General features: G+C 41.2%; 1 protein-coding gene across 2 annotated transcripts in view; it reads left to right on the plus strand.

The window, feature by feature from the left end:
- The window catches only part of LOC144681905 (AF4/FMR2 family member 1-like), a 137,338-nt gene that overhangs the window by 80,038 nt on the left and 42,388 nt on the right, over nt 1-14,912 (plus strand). For both annotated transcript variants that reach the window (XM_078544044.1, XM_078544053.1), the window contains exons 4-6: nt 4,594-4,638; nt 12,387-12,473; nt 12,718-12,754. In XM_078544044.1, coding sequence (XP_078400170.1) covers nt 4,594-4,638; nt 12,387-12,473; nt 12,718-12,754 — 169 coding nt within the window. The remainder of the gene's footprint in view (nt 1-4,593; nt 4,639-12,386; nt 12,474-12,717; nt 12,755-14,912) is intronic.

Below are 14,912 nucleotides of genomic sequence, written 5' to 3' on the forward strand. Positions count from 1 at the left end.
TACTCTGTACAGACCAAGCAGCCTCTAAATATTGGAATGCATACAAAGCCAAAACCAGCCCATTTGAATCCCCCTCTTTACTGAAGTAGTTAGTTGGTTATATACAGTTTTGCTCAGGTACAGAGAGAGTGCTGTAATATCAATGCTTGGAATTAAGTGGAGACTGATATAATTTAATATCTGTATCATCAGCACACAGCTGTTCCATCTGGAATGTTTTCAACTCCTTTTCAAAAGACACAAAAAACATAACCAAATCCAGTTAGATTATTGTCACCAATGACTGAAAGTTTAATAAAACTAATAAAAGCTCATCACACTTTCTCATTAATTTTACTCAATTGAGGGGGTGACATAATGTTTAGAGATGCTGTCTTTCAGATGAGCCCTTAAATCGAGACCCTACTACCTGTTCAGGTGGATGTAAAATATCCCATGTTACTATTTGAAGAAGAAAAACAGTGACTTGCATTTGTATAACACCTTATAGCAAGTTATCTGTCCATTTCATTCATTGCAATTTGTGATACATTGTTTTGTGCAATTTGGTTTCTGTGATATATTCTTCAAAAAGTACTTTGATTATGAAGCACATCTTCAAGGTGAAGAAGTCACTAGATAAATACAACTCTTCTTCTAGCTGCTTTTAGCCAGGGCTGCATTATGGCTAAAATCAGCTAGAAGAACAAGGTTGTCTTTTGTGACTCTACAGCAAGAGGAAAATCAGCTGGAGTTTGCAACTCCTGATCTTTATCTAGTTCCCCCTCCTGTAAAGTGAATGTCAATGTGCATGCATGTCAGATAAAGCCAACATTGGACTCTTCAAGACTCACTAGAACATATTGGAGAGGAACTTAGAAAAAACAAAGTACCCAGTGCCAGCAGTAAAGAACTTAAGATGATGAACAATTCAATTGTTATCTATCTCCTGTTATATATTTGTATTGTCTTCAATGGCTACTGTTAGTGCTACAGTATTGGCTTAAGTTATTAGGCTTGGTTTGCATTGTGAATATAGACTTATAGGCTCTCTTTCCTTTTTTCTTTCCAAGATGAAACTATTGCCCACAATAATGACTGACAAACCACTGAGACTTGGCCATTGAGTGGTCGCTGAGCTGCAGTATTTGCTATGTATCAGATGTACTGCTGTGCAGATTTGGTTTCCTTACTTAAGAAAGTATATAATTGCATTAGAAGCAGTTCAAAAAGGTTCGCATGACTGATTCCTGGGTTGAAGGGGTTAGCTTATGGGGAAAAGTTGAGCTCGTGGATCTATGTCCATTGGAGTTTAGGAGAATGAGGTGATCTTATTGAAACATGTAAGATCCTGAAGGGACCTGGCGGTGGAGAATAAGAGGATATTTCCCCTTGTGAGGGGATCTAGAATTAGGGGCCATTGTTTAAAAATTTGGGGTCTCCCATTTAAGACTGAGATGAGAATTTGTTTTTCTCAGAGGGTCATTAGTCTGGAATTCACTTCCCCAGTGAGCAGTAGAGGCTGGGTAATTGAATATATTCAAGGCTGAGTTAGATAAGATTTTTGATCACCAAGGGAGTCGAGGGCTGTTGGGGACAGACAGGCGAGTGGAGTTGAGGCCACAATCAGACCAGCCGTGATCTTATCGAATGCAGGCTCAAGGGGCTGAATGGCCTCCTCTTGTCCCTAGTTCTTGTGTTCATTTCTAGCTAGAAGTACTGTACCCGAGAGTAAACAAGTCAAGACTCCCAGGATCTTCCTACCCTTGCTATGCCATATACTTGTCAATGATGTCATGCTGCTGTTTTTGTTACATTACTCCCAGCAGAGTTTTGTAGCTTCTCTGAGGCTATCCCCCCATGGATTTTCCAGCTGCAAGGTAATTGCTTGCCATTCTTTCCAAATGCTGCTTTATGTCAAAATCAGAACAAGATAACTAGACCTTAAATAAATGTCACAGTATAAAATGAGAGTTGGGTATTTTCAGAATCAGCTGTCAGATTTTAAGGTAACTAAGCATTAATTAGTTTCTCGTTGTCTTTCTCTATGTTCTCTGTCTCTGATTCTTTTTGCTTTCAGAAAGTAATTAAATGGTCAACTTGCATTTTAAAAAGCACGGTCTAGTCTGCTTACTACTCTTATTTTGAGAGGAGTCTAGGTAGGTACTCCTGAATGAATATTGTACTTGACCAGGTATTGTTTACATGCAGGTGTAACCTAAAGTAGTTTCTCAGTTAGTAAAACTGCTTTCATTTTGTTACTGGAGTCGCCAGATAACGTGTGCACGTTTAGTAGAAAAATGGAAACCATTAGGTAGTCACAAAGCTGTGATTTGTGCTTTTTTTATCTTAAGGAGCAGCCCCAGCAGCAGTGTTATACAAACATTTTTCAAGGTTTTTCTTTTCTCTGTCATGGGAATTTGAGCATTAGCAGTGTAAACCGCAGCCATAATTGCTTCTGCCCACATGCAGATTGGTCATTCAAACATCTATTCAGGCCAACTGCCTGGCTGTCTTATCACTTGCCCTCTCTGGAGCTTTCTCAAACACCAGTGCTGGTCTTGCAACCAGGAATGGGAGGTGCAATCACTACTGTCAAGTAGCTGCACATGAGCAGTTTTTCATTGTAACCACTGGTTACAAAGATGGAATTTGTCTTGGAGTATCAATCAGGTGAACCATAGTCCAGACACTCAATGAATAGAACTACTTTAGTTTGAACTATTTCTGTGTAACAGAAACTTACTATAAAAGTAGCATTACAGTGGTGCACAAGAGTATTCCAGTAGGGTTAACGCTCTCCAATCAGGAACAGAATAGTATAGTGGATTGCATTCATGATTTAATGACTCATTGTGCAGAACTCTTAATACACTCCAACAAGCACACTGCCTTTGCTCCATTGTTCCTCTTTAGAAGTAGAATTTTACTGAAATAACATTTCATGGTTTTTTAAAAAGTTTTTATTCCCCACAATTGTCAAAACCACACACACACACACACCCCTTATGTAGCAAATTCTGTGACTCTATTTTGTCACTCTCCCCTCCTTTACCCATCGCTCCAAGCTACCCACTGTCTCTGCGCCTTCCTCGGGCCCTCTCCGCCACTCTTCCCACCACCCCTCCCTCACCCCCCACCGCTGCTGCCTCTCCCTCACTTGTATTATCTATTGCTTTCACCATTTTACGGGCAAAACATAAATCATCTCTGGTCTTAATGTTCCTTGGTAAATGGCTATCAATACAGTTCTAATGGCTTCTTAATCTTGTGCTCCCAACTCTTGGAATTACCTTGGCTGTCACTCCCTGGACCCCCTTCAATGCATTAATGCTCTATTTAAATATAGGTGATCCAGGATTAAGGTTTCAGGTGTGTCTTTACCAATGTGTTTGTTTCACAGGGCAAAAACAACTCCTCAACTTCAATGCCCTTGAGATAAAGATAAACTCTGATAAACCTGGTTATTTAGTAAAAGATTGTTCAAAAAGTTGATGGCTTCTATCAGGTGGATGGAAAAACTCCACTTTGAGACTTCTAAGTAAGAATTGGTACATAGATTATATTTATTAAATGTAGCATCAGATGTTCAGGAGGCTCTTTGCATATAGTACAATATTTGTAATTTTCAACTGCATGATACACAGTTCATAAAACAGCGCTTCAGAATGCATGACTGAGATAGTCTGGTTCTAATGCTCAATTAATTTTAAGATCTTTCATCATTCCTCAACCCTGGTTGATAATGACTGCTTCCCATGTATTGTATTAGGGAATTGGACACTGGTAAGGATTTGAAACAAGATGAGGAACATATGACAAAATGACTTGTTTTGCCAAACTTAGCTGCAAATAAACTGGAAGTTTTAACAGAAATAAAAAGCTTTTGAAGTGCTGGTGAAAAATTTGCATTAAAAGACATTGTCCCAGTTTCTGCATGTTCTTCACTCACCTCATGCAGCTGATGTCTAACCCCTACTCTTAACGCTAACCCCTGCCAAATGACATAGAATTAATGCTCCTAGACTGGGTTTTGCTGTTCACAAAAGGAGTGCCCGTTAGCTGTTTAACTTGCCACTGGCAATTCAGGAAGTGGGACTTATGCTAAAGAATCATGATTATCTCTGAAATGATCCACACAAATCTCAAATGTGAGTCCATCTGATGTCACTTAAACAGTATATGTGGTCAGTTGACAAACTAGCCAACGAGCCCCCAATCTATTCCTGTGTATTTATTGAGACTCAAATGAAGTTTGGGCTGTGTCTCTGATACTTTTGCCAATGAGGGCGAAATTGAAGGGCATACCAGATGATAAGAACTATCATTCGCATCACTTTTCAATTTTTATTTTACAATGCCGTGCCTGGTAAAAATAATGATCAAAAGTTGAGACTTCCAAATCACCTGTATTCCTGAGGCTGTAATACAGTTGCTTTGCACTATTTAACCCATTGGCTTGTGTTCAATTAAAATGATGTTGCTTAAAATTTGCTGAATTTACTAATTTTTATCAGACATTATTTCATTACAAAGGGGTTTATTTTACTGACTACTTGATGTGATTTTTTTTCAGTATTTCGCTGAATACTGTATTTTTTTCCTGTCTTGCAGGAAACATTATCAAATGAAGCCAATTGTGTAGAAGAAATCCTAAAGGTAAGGTCTGACTTTGCACCACACTTACCTTTTTGAGTGCTGTATTGGATTTATGTTGGGCTGTTACAGATAAGGGTAATTTTATACTGTACTGACACACTTTAATAAGTTTTCAGACCAATTACAGAATGAATGCTGTAGTATATACTCTACCCCAGGCCTAGATGTTCAGTTAAAAGTTCTCAGTGGCAGTCATGTTCCTGCTAAATTGCCCATCACAAATTCTAGTGTGCATTTTTGTATGTAGCACTGAGCAATGTACTCTAAATAAACTAAATAAAATTTACAACAAAACCCATTCAGAAAATATTTGGCAGTAACTGCACTGATGTGAGCTTAACGCATATTACTTATTTTTTTAAAAAGGCATCTTTCATGGAATGGTTTTAGGACTTGAAGCCTATTGATTCAAGGATCTGTTTGTGTAATGACTAGAATGGTAGAAAAATATCAAAGTTCCCTAGGTCACCATGTACCATTTCAAACAATTTGCTGTTTTTGTTTCCGCCATTACAAGTCCATAAATTTGCACTAGATGCCAGCATTGTTTTTTTTTTAAGAAATTGCAGTGTTTTATTTTAGTATTTTGTTCCAAAAGGTGATCGCTGATGACCTTTGTTCAGAAGCAATAAACTACTTTGGAAAAGCTACTGAGCTTCCAACTGTGATAAGATTGGGTGAACAAACCATTTATGTTACAGTTATGCTGCTTTTGCCAGTACGGTACTGGCACCATTTGTATCATACTGTTTGCTCACCTCTGTCTGGGGAGTGATGGGAGCAGCCTTTATGGCAGAAATCCATGCATGTACAGAGTATGGAGTGTGCTGTGCCACTTTCCTGTCCACGGAACACTGAAAACAACCAGCAGAATTGTGTAGCAGATTGTCCAAACTAGGTTAATAAAAGCCCTTTTTGATGGCTCTAGTTTCATTGCAGTTGACAAAGCAAAATTGGTGCAAGACTTAGCTGGTAGAGGTAGCCTTGCTTACTATTGACACCACAGTGTGACTCATTTATTTTTGTCATTGCCAGCAATGTCTTGAGCATGTCATCAGTGTGCCAAAGGAAGTTTCAAAGAAATCAATTTTAATAAAGTTACAGCAAGAAATTCCTGAATTAAAGTTTTCTGTGTGTCTCCATATCTACATTTACTTGGCACCTAAATGTACCAATTTTTTTCTGAATTCACATTGCCTGTCAGATTTGGCTCAGTGGTAGAATCCTCATCTCTGAGTCGGAAGGCTATGTGTTCAAGACTCTTACTGGACACTTGAGCACAATTTAAGCTGATGCTCCGATGCAGTGCCGTGCAAAGGGAATGTTGCACCATCGGAGGTGCCATTTGTCTGCTTTCTCAGATGAATGTAAAAGATCTCGGAAGCTATTTCAAAGAAGAGCAGGGAAAAGTTCCCTGGTGCCCTGGCCAAATTTATCTCTACCAGCATCACTGAAAGAGATTATTGAGTCGTTAATCCCGTTGCTATTTGTGTGGGGCTTTGTTGTATGCAAATGGGATGGCACATTTCCCTACATTACAGCAATGACTAACTTCAAGCATTGGTTATGCAGCACTGAGAATGTGAGGGCTGCCATGCAAGTTTATTCACTCTTTGGACAGCAAGCAGAAACCTGGTTCTTTGCATACTAAAAGCTCTGAAGGAAATTACTTTTACATGCGAAAATGTGCAGTTTTGTAGCTTTTTATCAAATAATTAGGACATCCCAAGTGCTTCACAAGTAATAGATTATTTGTGAAATGAGACATTGGGTGGAATTTTCTGAACTTGGTCCTGCCATTTTGGCAAGGACTATGGGCAGGATTTTACTGTCGGTGAGCAGGGGTGGGGCCCGCTCGCTGACGCGTAAAATGACACGTGGTGACGTCAGGCGGAACTCCCGATATCACCCCGCCCCATTTAAATTTTCAGGAAGGCGGGGGCGCAGTGAAATCAGCTGCGCACCCGCCGACCTGTCAATGGCCAATTGAGGCCATTGACAGGATCAATTAAGCAATTAAAGGCATTTGCATTGTCATCAAACTCGCTGACAAGGGTGGTGCTGTTTTGTCTGGCGCACTGACCTCCACCTTGCAGAGGCTGAGTGTCAACTCGCAGACACTTCCTCCTACCTCTCCCTGGACCATGACCCCACCACTGAACATCAAGCCATTGTTTCCAGGACTGTTACTGACCTCATCTCCTCTGGAGATCTTCCTTCCACAGCTTCCAACTTGATAGTCTCCAACCTCGGACGGCCCGCTTCTACCTCCTACCCAAAATCCACAAACAGGACTGTCCCAGCAGACCGATCGTGTCAGCCTGTTCCTGCCCCACGGAACTCATTTCTTGCTATCTTGACTCCATTCTCTCTCCCCTTGTCCAGTCCCTTCCCACCTACATCTGTGATTCCTCTGACACCCTACATCATATCAACAATTTCCAGTTCCCTGGCACCAACCGCCTCCTCTTCACCATGGACGTCCAATCCCTCTACACCTCCATCCCCCACCGGGATGGTCTGATGGCTCTCTGCTTCTTCCTCGAACAGAGGCCCGAACAATTCCCATCCACCACTACTCTCCTCCGTTTGTCTGAACTTGTTCTCACACTGAACAATTTCTCCTTAAACTCCTCTCACTTCCTCCAAATAAAAGGTGTGGCTATGGGTACCCGCATGGGCCCCAGCTATGCCTGTCTCTTTATGGGGTATGTGGAACATTCCTTGTTCCAGTCCTACTCCGGCCCCCTCCCACAACTCTTTCTCCGGTACATCGATGATTACTTCGGTGCTGCTTCATGCTCTCCTCTGGACCTGGAAAAATTTATTAATTTTGCTTCCAATTTCCACCCCTCCATCATTTTCACATGGTCCATCTCTGACACTTCGCTTCCCTTCCTTCACCTCTCTGTCTCAATTTCTGGTGATAGACTGTCCACCAATATCCATTACAAGCCTACCAACTCCCACAGCTACCTCGACTACAGCTCCTCACACCCCGCTTCCTGTAAGGACTCCATCCCATTCCCTCAATTCCTTCGCCTCTGTCGCGTCTGTTCTGATGTTGCCACTTTCAAAAACAGTTCCTCTGACACGTCTTCCTTCTTCCTTAACCGAGGTTTTCCACCCACGGTCGTTGACAGGGCCCTCAAACGTGTCCGGCCCATCTCCCACGCACCCGCCCTCACACCTTCTTCTCCCTCCCAGAAACATGATAGGGTCCCCCTTGTCCTCACTTATCACCCCACCAGCCTCCGCATTCAAAGGATCATCCTCCGCCATTTCCGCCAACTCCAGCAAGATGCCACCACCAAACACATCTTCCCTTCACCCCCCCCCCCCCCCCCCGGCGGCATTCCACAGGGATCGTTTCCTCCGTGACACCCTGGTCCACTCCTCCATCACCCCCTACACCTCAACCCCCTCCCACGGCCCCTTCCTATTCAACCGCAGAAGGTGCAACACCTGCCCTTTACTTCCCCTCTCCTCACCGTCCAAGGGCCCAAACACTCCTTTCAAGTGAAGCAGCATTTCACTTGCTCTTCCCTCAACTTAGTCTACTGCATTCGTTGCTCCCAATGCGGTTTCCTCTACATCGGAGAGACCAAACGCAGACTGGGTGACCGCTTTGCAGAACACCTTCGGTCTGTCCGCAAGCATTACCCAGACCTCCCTGTCGCTTGCCATTTCAACACTCCACCCTGCTCTCATGCCCGCATGTCCGTCCTTGGCTTGCTGCATTGTTCCAGTGAAGCTCAACGCAAACTGGAGGAACAGCACCTCATCTTCTGACTAGGCACTTTACAGCCTTCCGGACTCAATATTGAGTTCAACAATTTTAGATCATGAACTCTCTCCTCCATCCCCACCCCCTTTCTGATTTTCTCCTCCTTTTTGTTTTTTCCAATAATTTATATAGATTTTTCTTTTCTCACCTACTTCCATTATTTTTAAGTGTATTTCCATCCATTGTTTTATCTCTACCTTTTAGCCTATTTCGATCCCTTGCCCCCACCCTAACCCCCACTAGGGCTATCTGTACCTTGTTCGTCCTGCTTTCTACCCTTAATTAGCACATTCCTTTAGATAATATCACCACCTTCAACACCTCTTTGTTCTTTTGTCTGTGACATCTTTTGGTTATCTCCACCTATCACTGGCCCTCTATCCAGCTCTTCTTGTCCCACCCCCCCCTTAAATCAGCTTATATTTCACCTCTCTTCTATTTTTACTTAGTTCTGTTGAAGGGTCATTCGGACTCGAAATGTTAACTGTGTTCCTCTCCGTAGATGCTGCCAGACTTGCTGAGTTTTTCCAGGTATTTTTGTTTTTGTTAAGCAATTAAAGGACCTGCCCATCCAACCTTAAGGTTGGCGGGCAGGCCAAGAGCCCCGGCGGCAACTAGAAAAAACATGAAACCTCATCCACCGGCGGGTGCGTATGCGCGAAAGAGCGCACTCTCAATTTTAGGGATTCCCCCCGCCTCCACAGGGCGCTTCCCTGCGGACATCACGCTGGGTGGGCCTTAATTGACCCGCCCAAGTAAAATGGTGCAGCGCCTCCGATCGTAAGCGCGCCTCTACGCGCCCGCCCATCAACTCCCCCCCCCCCCCCCCCCCCCCCAAACGGGGGGGAAATTCTGCCCTATATGTGGGTTTGGAACATGCCAATGACTGGCGCAGGCTTTGCTGATGCTCTTTAAGTGAAGTATGGCATTAACTTCCCATTTCTGGTTTCCCTGATCAATTGTGGAGGGCAGCCAAGGTGATGTGCTGAATCTGTCAAAGGAAGGATTTCTAATTAAAGGAATGCTGGTTTGGGATAGGAATGACTCAACAGGACATGGATTTTTGAGGTCGGAATGGCAAGGAGACCTGGGAAGGCTGCTTCCTAGGTCCCTCACTCTAAGGATGGGAGGAAGAAGACAACCTCTCACACCAAGGAGGTGTGGATGGAAGTGGGCAAGGAAGTCACCAGCAGAAATGTGATCTCTTCAACTTGGAGATAGTGCACTAGGGAGATACAGGACCTCAGGAGGGTGGGAATGGTGAGTGCCAAAACTTTGAGGTGCCAACTTCTACACTGAGTTTCCGTTTTGCAAGTTTGAGATGGCTGTTAAAAAGAAGCTTTTTCTCAGGTACAAGTTTTGAGGCAAGTTTTTAAAGAAAACATTCAAGAGGTTTCTTTAATATTGAATTTACTAAGCTGACTCCCGTTCACCAATTAAATTAATAAATAGTTCTCTAGTTTTGTAAATTTATTTCCAGTTTTTTTTTCAAACTAGCTTACCACTCTTACATAGATCAAGGATTTTTTTTTAATGCCAAGGGAAAACTAAATAATTGCATTTTAAATCGCTGTGAGATTGCACTGGTTGGTGGGATATTTTTAAATTGTGATTATGCAAATGAGTTTGAGCCGAAACTTAAGCATAAGATCGATTTAGAACACTAACAGAATTTTGAGCACAATATGTGGCCAGATTGCCCATTGTGTTCAAGCTCTACCCCGAGATCTTTTATATACACCTGAACCGGAAGAATGCTCTTCATTTTTGGCTCTCATCTAAAAGACAGAGGCATTGTAGATTAATGTGGTAACTTCTCAAGAAAAAGCAAGGGTTAAGTATGTTTTCATATTAGGCAAAATGGCTAGAGAAGAGCTGTTCAGAGTACAAAGTTGCACTGAGACACAACCAGTGGTTTACGATGGAGGACATGGTTTGAAGGAAATTGTAAACCTGCTTTTTGAACTTGGACCACTTTCTGAGCAACACATAGGAACATTATGTTTCAGGAAGTGGCTAGTGTTTGTTCAGTAAACAAAGGAATTAAGAGCTCAGTAGATCAAATTATCTTTCTCTAGAAACTAAAGTCTACTTTGATGCTTAAACCCAGTTTGTTTTAGTATATTAACCATTTAAATCCTTTCCGCCTTGCTGAATGAATGTGTGCCATATCATCAGTATGTGTAGTATAATGACTAAAGGTTATGATTTTTCTCCTTTTTGACCCAAGCTTTATAAAAATGACCTGGTTAAAGCACAATGTGCCCATACAAGTTCAATTCACAGAGGTCCTAGAAGCCTATTGTAGCCATTCTGACATCTGAAGCCACTTGCTGATCTGGTAACCAATCTAGATTGAATGAGCAACAAAACTATTTTCATCCTTTATGAAAAGGATATATCTAGTCATTAGTTTTGTTAGAAAATGCAGATATATGGTGCTTATATTTTTAAATTATTTCTCAGGGTGTAGGCGACAACGGTTCAATGCTTTGTGGTAACAGACCTTTTAAAACTTGAGTGGCTTCCTAGACACTCTGTAGGACGTCAGCAATTTTAATGACCTGAAAGCTTTCGTGGTTATTTTTGTGGTGCTAGCTCAAAATTAATTTTCACTTCTCACTCTGGTAGGATTTGAACTCATGAGCTTTATGTTGCTAGTCCAGTGCCATAGCCGTTAGGCTGCCATGCACATTGGGGTGATTTTGACTTGTGATGATGATGTAAAAATGGACATATTGGTTCAGCTTCTTTTCCTAAATTTCATTTCCATTGACTTCAATGATGCATAAATAACTAATTACAATGTTATGGGAGACTAAATTTTTGTAGGTTTCTATACTATTGATTTAATTTTGTGCAATGTTGACATTCTGCAGGTGCTTCTGGATCTTAAGTGCAGTCTGCTGATCTAAAATAATTTTTTAAACTTCAGTGATTTATCCAATAACCTTGAATTGAGCATCATAAGTAAAACAGAAAAGTGGGTAGTTAATGCTCACAATTTGGCTTAAAAACTTTGCATTAGGAAAAGTAAACTGTATTTCTTTGCTTGCTTTCTTCTTTTCTGACAAACTTGCTTTATAACATTTAAACGTTTCCCATTGTATTTGTCTATTTTTTCACTAACAGTATACAAACAGTCGCTTGGTAGTGCAGAACTTGAATGTCGCAATAAAGAGAGACATGTTGCGAAGCTTTTTGTTTTGCCCTCGTCAGGACAAATGCGAGATCGCCAAATTTCAAATGATTACGATAGTTTATGCTACAGGAGAAAAGGGTGCCGATTGATTGGCAAGCTGACTCTAGCCGAAGCGTTGCCATGGAGGAAGCGACAGGGAACAATAGACACCCCAAGCTCCTGGGTAATTCAAAAATTAATGCAATCAATTAGAATCAACTTGCCAACCAGTCAGCACCCTTTTTTCCTGTAGCACAAATTGTTGTGATCATTTGAAATTTGGTATTCTTGCAATTGTCCTGATTAAGTGCAAGACGAAAAGCTTCAGCAACATGTCTTTTTCTCAACAATATTCCCCAACAGTATGTTGCTCTGTAATATTGCCACCAGTTTCTAACCAAGCCACATCCAATAGGCGGCAGGGGAATCGCAGCCTATCAACAGGACTCTGCCAGACCACTCTTAGCCAGCCACGAAGGCTTACATGACTCATGAGCACCCTAACCCTGGCTTTCTGTCTACAGCATATAAATATGCAGTTCCTGTGCAGTTTAATAAAATTCCCCTTCACTGTTGCTTTTTGTCTGGAATGCTTAATTAGTTCCTGATTCAGTTATGGAAAGGTTCCCATTGTGTTGCCACCCCATGTCTACATTATCCGTATATTTACCTTGCATTGCAGTCTCTAACGTTAAATTGATTTCTTTTGTTACTTGGGATTCCCCTCAACTATGAGATGGGAATAATTTCATCATTGACTTGTTTTGGGTGTCTTGACAGGAAATGACGCAATCATGGCCGCCTCCTCTGACTGCCATCCAAACACCTAGTACAACAGAGCCATCCAAATTTCCTTTTCAAAACAAGGTGCGTAAGGAATGTCAATTGGGTAAATAGAACTAATCCACAGCATTTTGTGTGAAATTGTGTTTGCTGGAGTTATTTAAATTTAGTATTTTCCTAAATTTTATTAAAGGTGCTTTTGAGGAAAAATATTTTCAGTGCAGAGAAACTCTGACCTGTGCAAACTTTAAAAAAAATTATTTCAGACTTGAAATAAAATGTGAAGCTCGTAACCTAAAATACTAAGATGTATTTTCTTTGTATCTAGGACACCCAGCATGTCCCTTCTGGTTTTGTAGGACACAGTGAGTAATAGCTCAAATCTGATTTACTTGTCGTGTTTGAATCTCAAAAAGATACTGAGATTTTTTTTGTTCTTTGCACATGAGAACCAATCCATTTCTTTGTTTTATTTTGGAAAGATTCGTTATTTTCTCATGGGGCAGTATAATCTAATTAAAATGCTAGTTGCAAATGATGAAGATTATGTTATAGTGGGAATGTTATAATGGTAAAACTGTTCACATTGGGTGAAAATTCTAAAACTTGACTTCATTTGGTGTGAGAGTGAGTGGAATAACACTTCTTCTGCTTTAATGAGATTACTGCCATTTTCAAAAGCATCTGGACTCTTAGCCCATACGCAAACTAAGCAATTAGAATAAAAGAACAGTGTGGATGCTGTAAGCTTGCCTGGTTTCTATCATCTTGATGCACGGTTCCCAAACTGTGAAAAGTTCCCCCTACCCCCTTGGTTCCCAGGTTATCGGGAATGAGAGCCCTTCGACGCAGCACCGTGTAACCAAAGGAGGTGCTTTACTGGTCATCTCAGCACAGCCCAGGGGATGTTTGAATCCTAGTGAAGTGCTGGTTGCCGTTATGAGAGCTGCTTCTGGCCAACTATTGTCAGTTGTTATGCACCAGAAACCACTTTGATTGCACCTGTCAGCTGCTTCTGGTGCATGGTGATGTTGCACCAGGAGCAGCTCTGATCAGTCCAATGTCTGCTTCTAGAAATTAGCAGGGACTTGAACTCAAACCTACCATGCTATGCTGATGTCACTCCATAATATTTCTCTGCTGGCTATGCAAGGCTGGTCAGTTAGGGTGAAAGGTATTTCTCTGGCATCATTTGATTATCCATGAAAGTAGAGATCCTTGAAGCAATTAGGAATTTGAAGCACATAATCCCTACATGACTCAAATAAGAGTAAGCATTTTTAACTTCCCTCAGTTTCCACCTTGCCCTACCACTACCCCACTCCCTCTGAACCCTCCCCACCAACCCCAACCTAATCCCTAGTTTTAGCTTCCATTCTAGCCACTGTGCAAAGTAGTCACAGTTAAATCCTGTAAAACTTAGCTCTGCAACTTGTGGGCGTAAAAGCAACAGTTGATAGAAAATAACTGTCTTAAAACAAATACGTACATACAAAAATAATACTGTATTTGTAGAGACACTTTGTGTACAAGTCTTTAAGCTCATATCAAGAGGAACAAAGTCATAAATACCACAAAAAGGTCAATGGCAACCAGATAAAGTTGCGATGATCACATAAGTTTGGTTATGAACATAACAGTGTTTATTGCTGCAGGAACTTGGACTTTTCTAAATCCTCTTGGATTACAATGCCACTCAGGAATCGCATCATCCAAATGCTTTTTGTTCAGCTCCTGACCTACACTATAAAGGAGGCATTAACCTCTTTAAATCACTCTTTGATTCAATGTTGACTAGCCACAATTTCAAGTTGGGCTGTTGGCTGTGGTCTTTTTAACTGAACTACAAACGTCAGCAATGCTCGATCAGCTGGCTCCTAATCTAATGTGGATTTATCACAACAATCCAGATTTTTCTATTGAAGTGAAGCAAAAGCCTATCTGAAATCAGGCTTCTTTATTCATAAAATGAAGTTATTACATCAACACCACGTTAATATCTTATTTCTAACTATGATTTTCTTTGTGTCTATATATTATCATCAATAAAGTTTGCATTTGTTCCAATTAATAATAACGTACGAGATGCATATAAGCTCTGCTGTGGTTTATAGAAAGACTTGCATTTATATAATGCCTTTCATAACCTCAATTTGTTCCTAGGTGCTTTACAGCTAATGAAGTACTTGGGAGTCTAGTTCCTGTTGTAATGTTAGTTTACTGTACCTTAGGCAATGTAGAATAATAACCAGTATTTGCTTGTAACTCCTTTGTAATGAGTATCGCTGAAAAAAGGCATATTGAAGCTTTTCATCTTGCCCTCGTCAGGACATTCTCAAGAATACCAAGTGTAAAGGGATCAACAATTTGTAATTCATGAGAAGAGAGTGCTGATTAGTTGGCAAGTGGACTTCGGTAGAGGCATTGCCATGGAGAATGCACCAGTTAATGATGACTGACAGTTACTTCCAAGCCTTGCTTAAATTCACACCAGGCAGGTTGACTCTGGTCAAGGCATTGGCC

Source organism: Cetorhinus maximus, chromosome 1, assembly GCF_964194155.1.
Source record: "Cetorhinus maximus chromosome 1, sCetMax3.hap1.1, whole genome shotgun sequence".
Classification (NCBI taxonomy): Eukaryota; Metazoa; Chordata; class Chondrichthyes; order Lamniformes; family Cetorhinidae; genus Cetorhinus; species Cetorhinus maximus.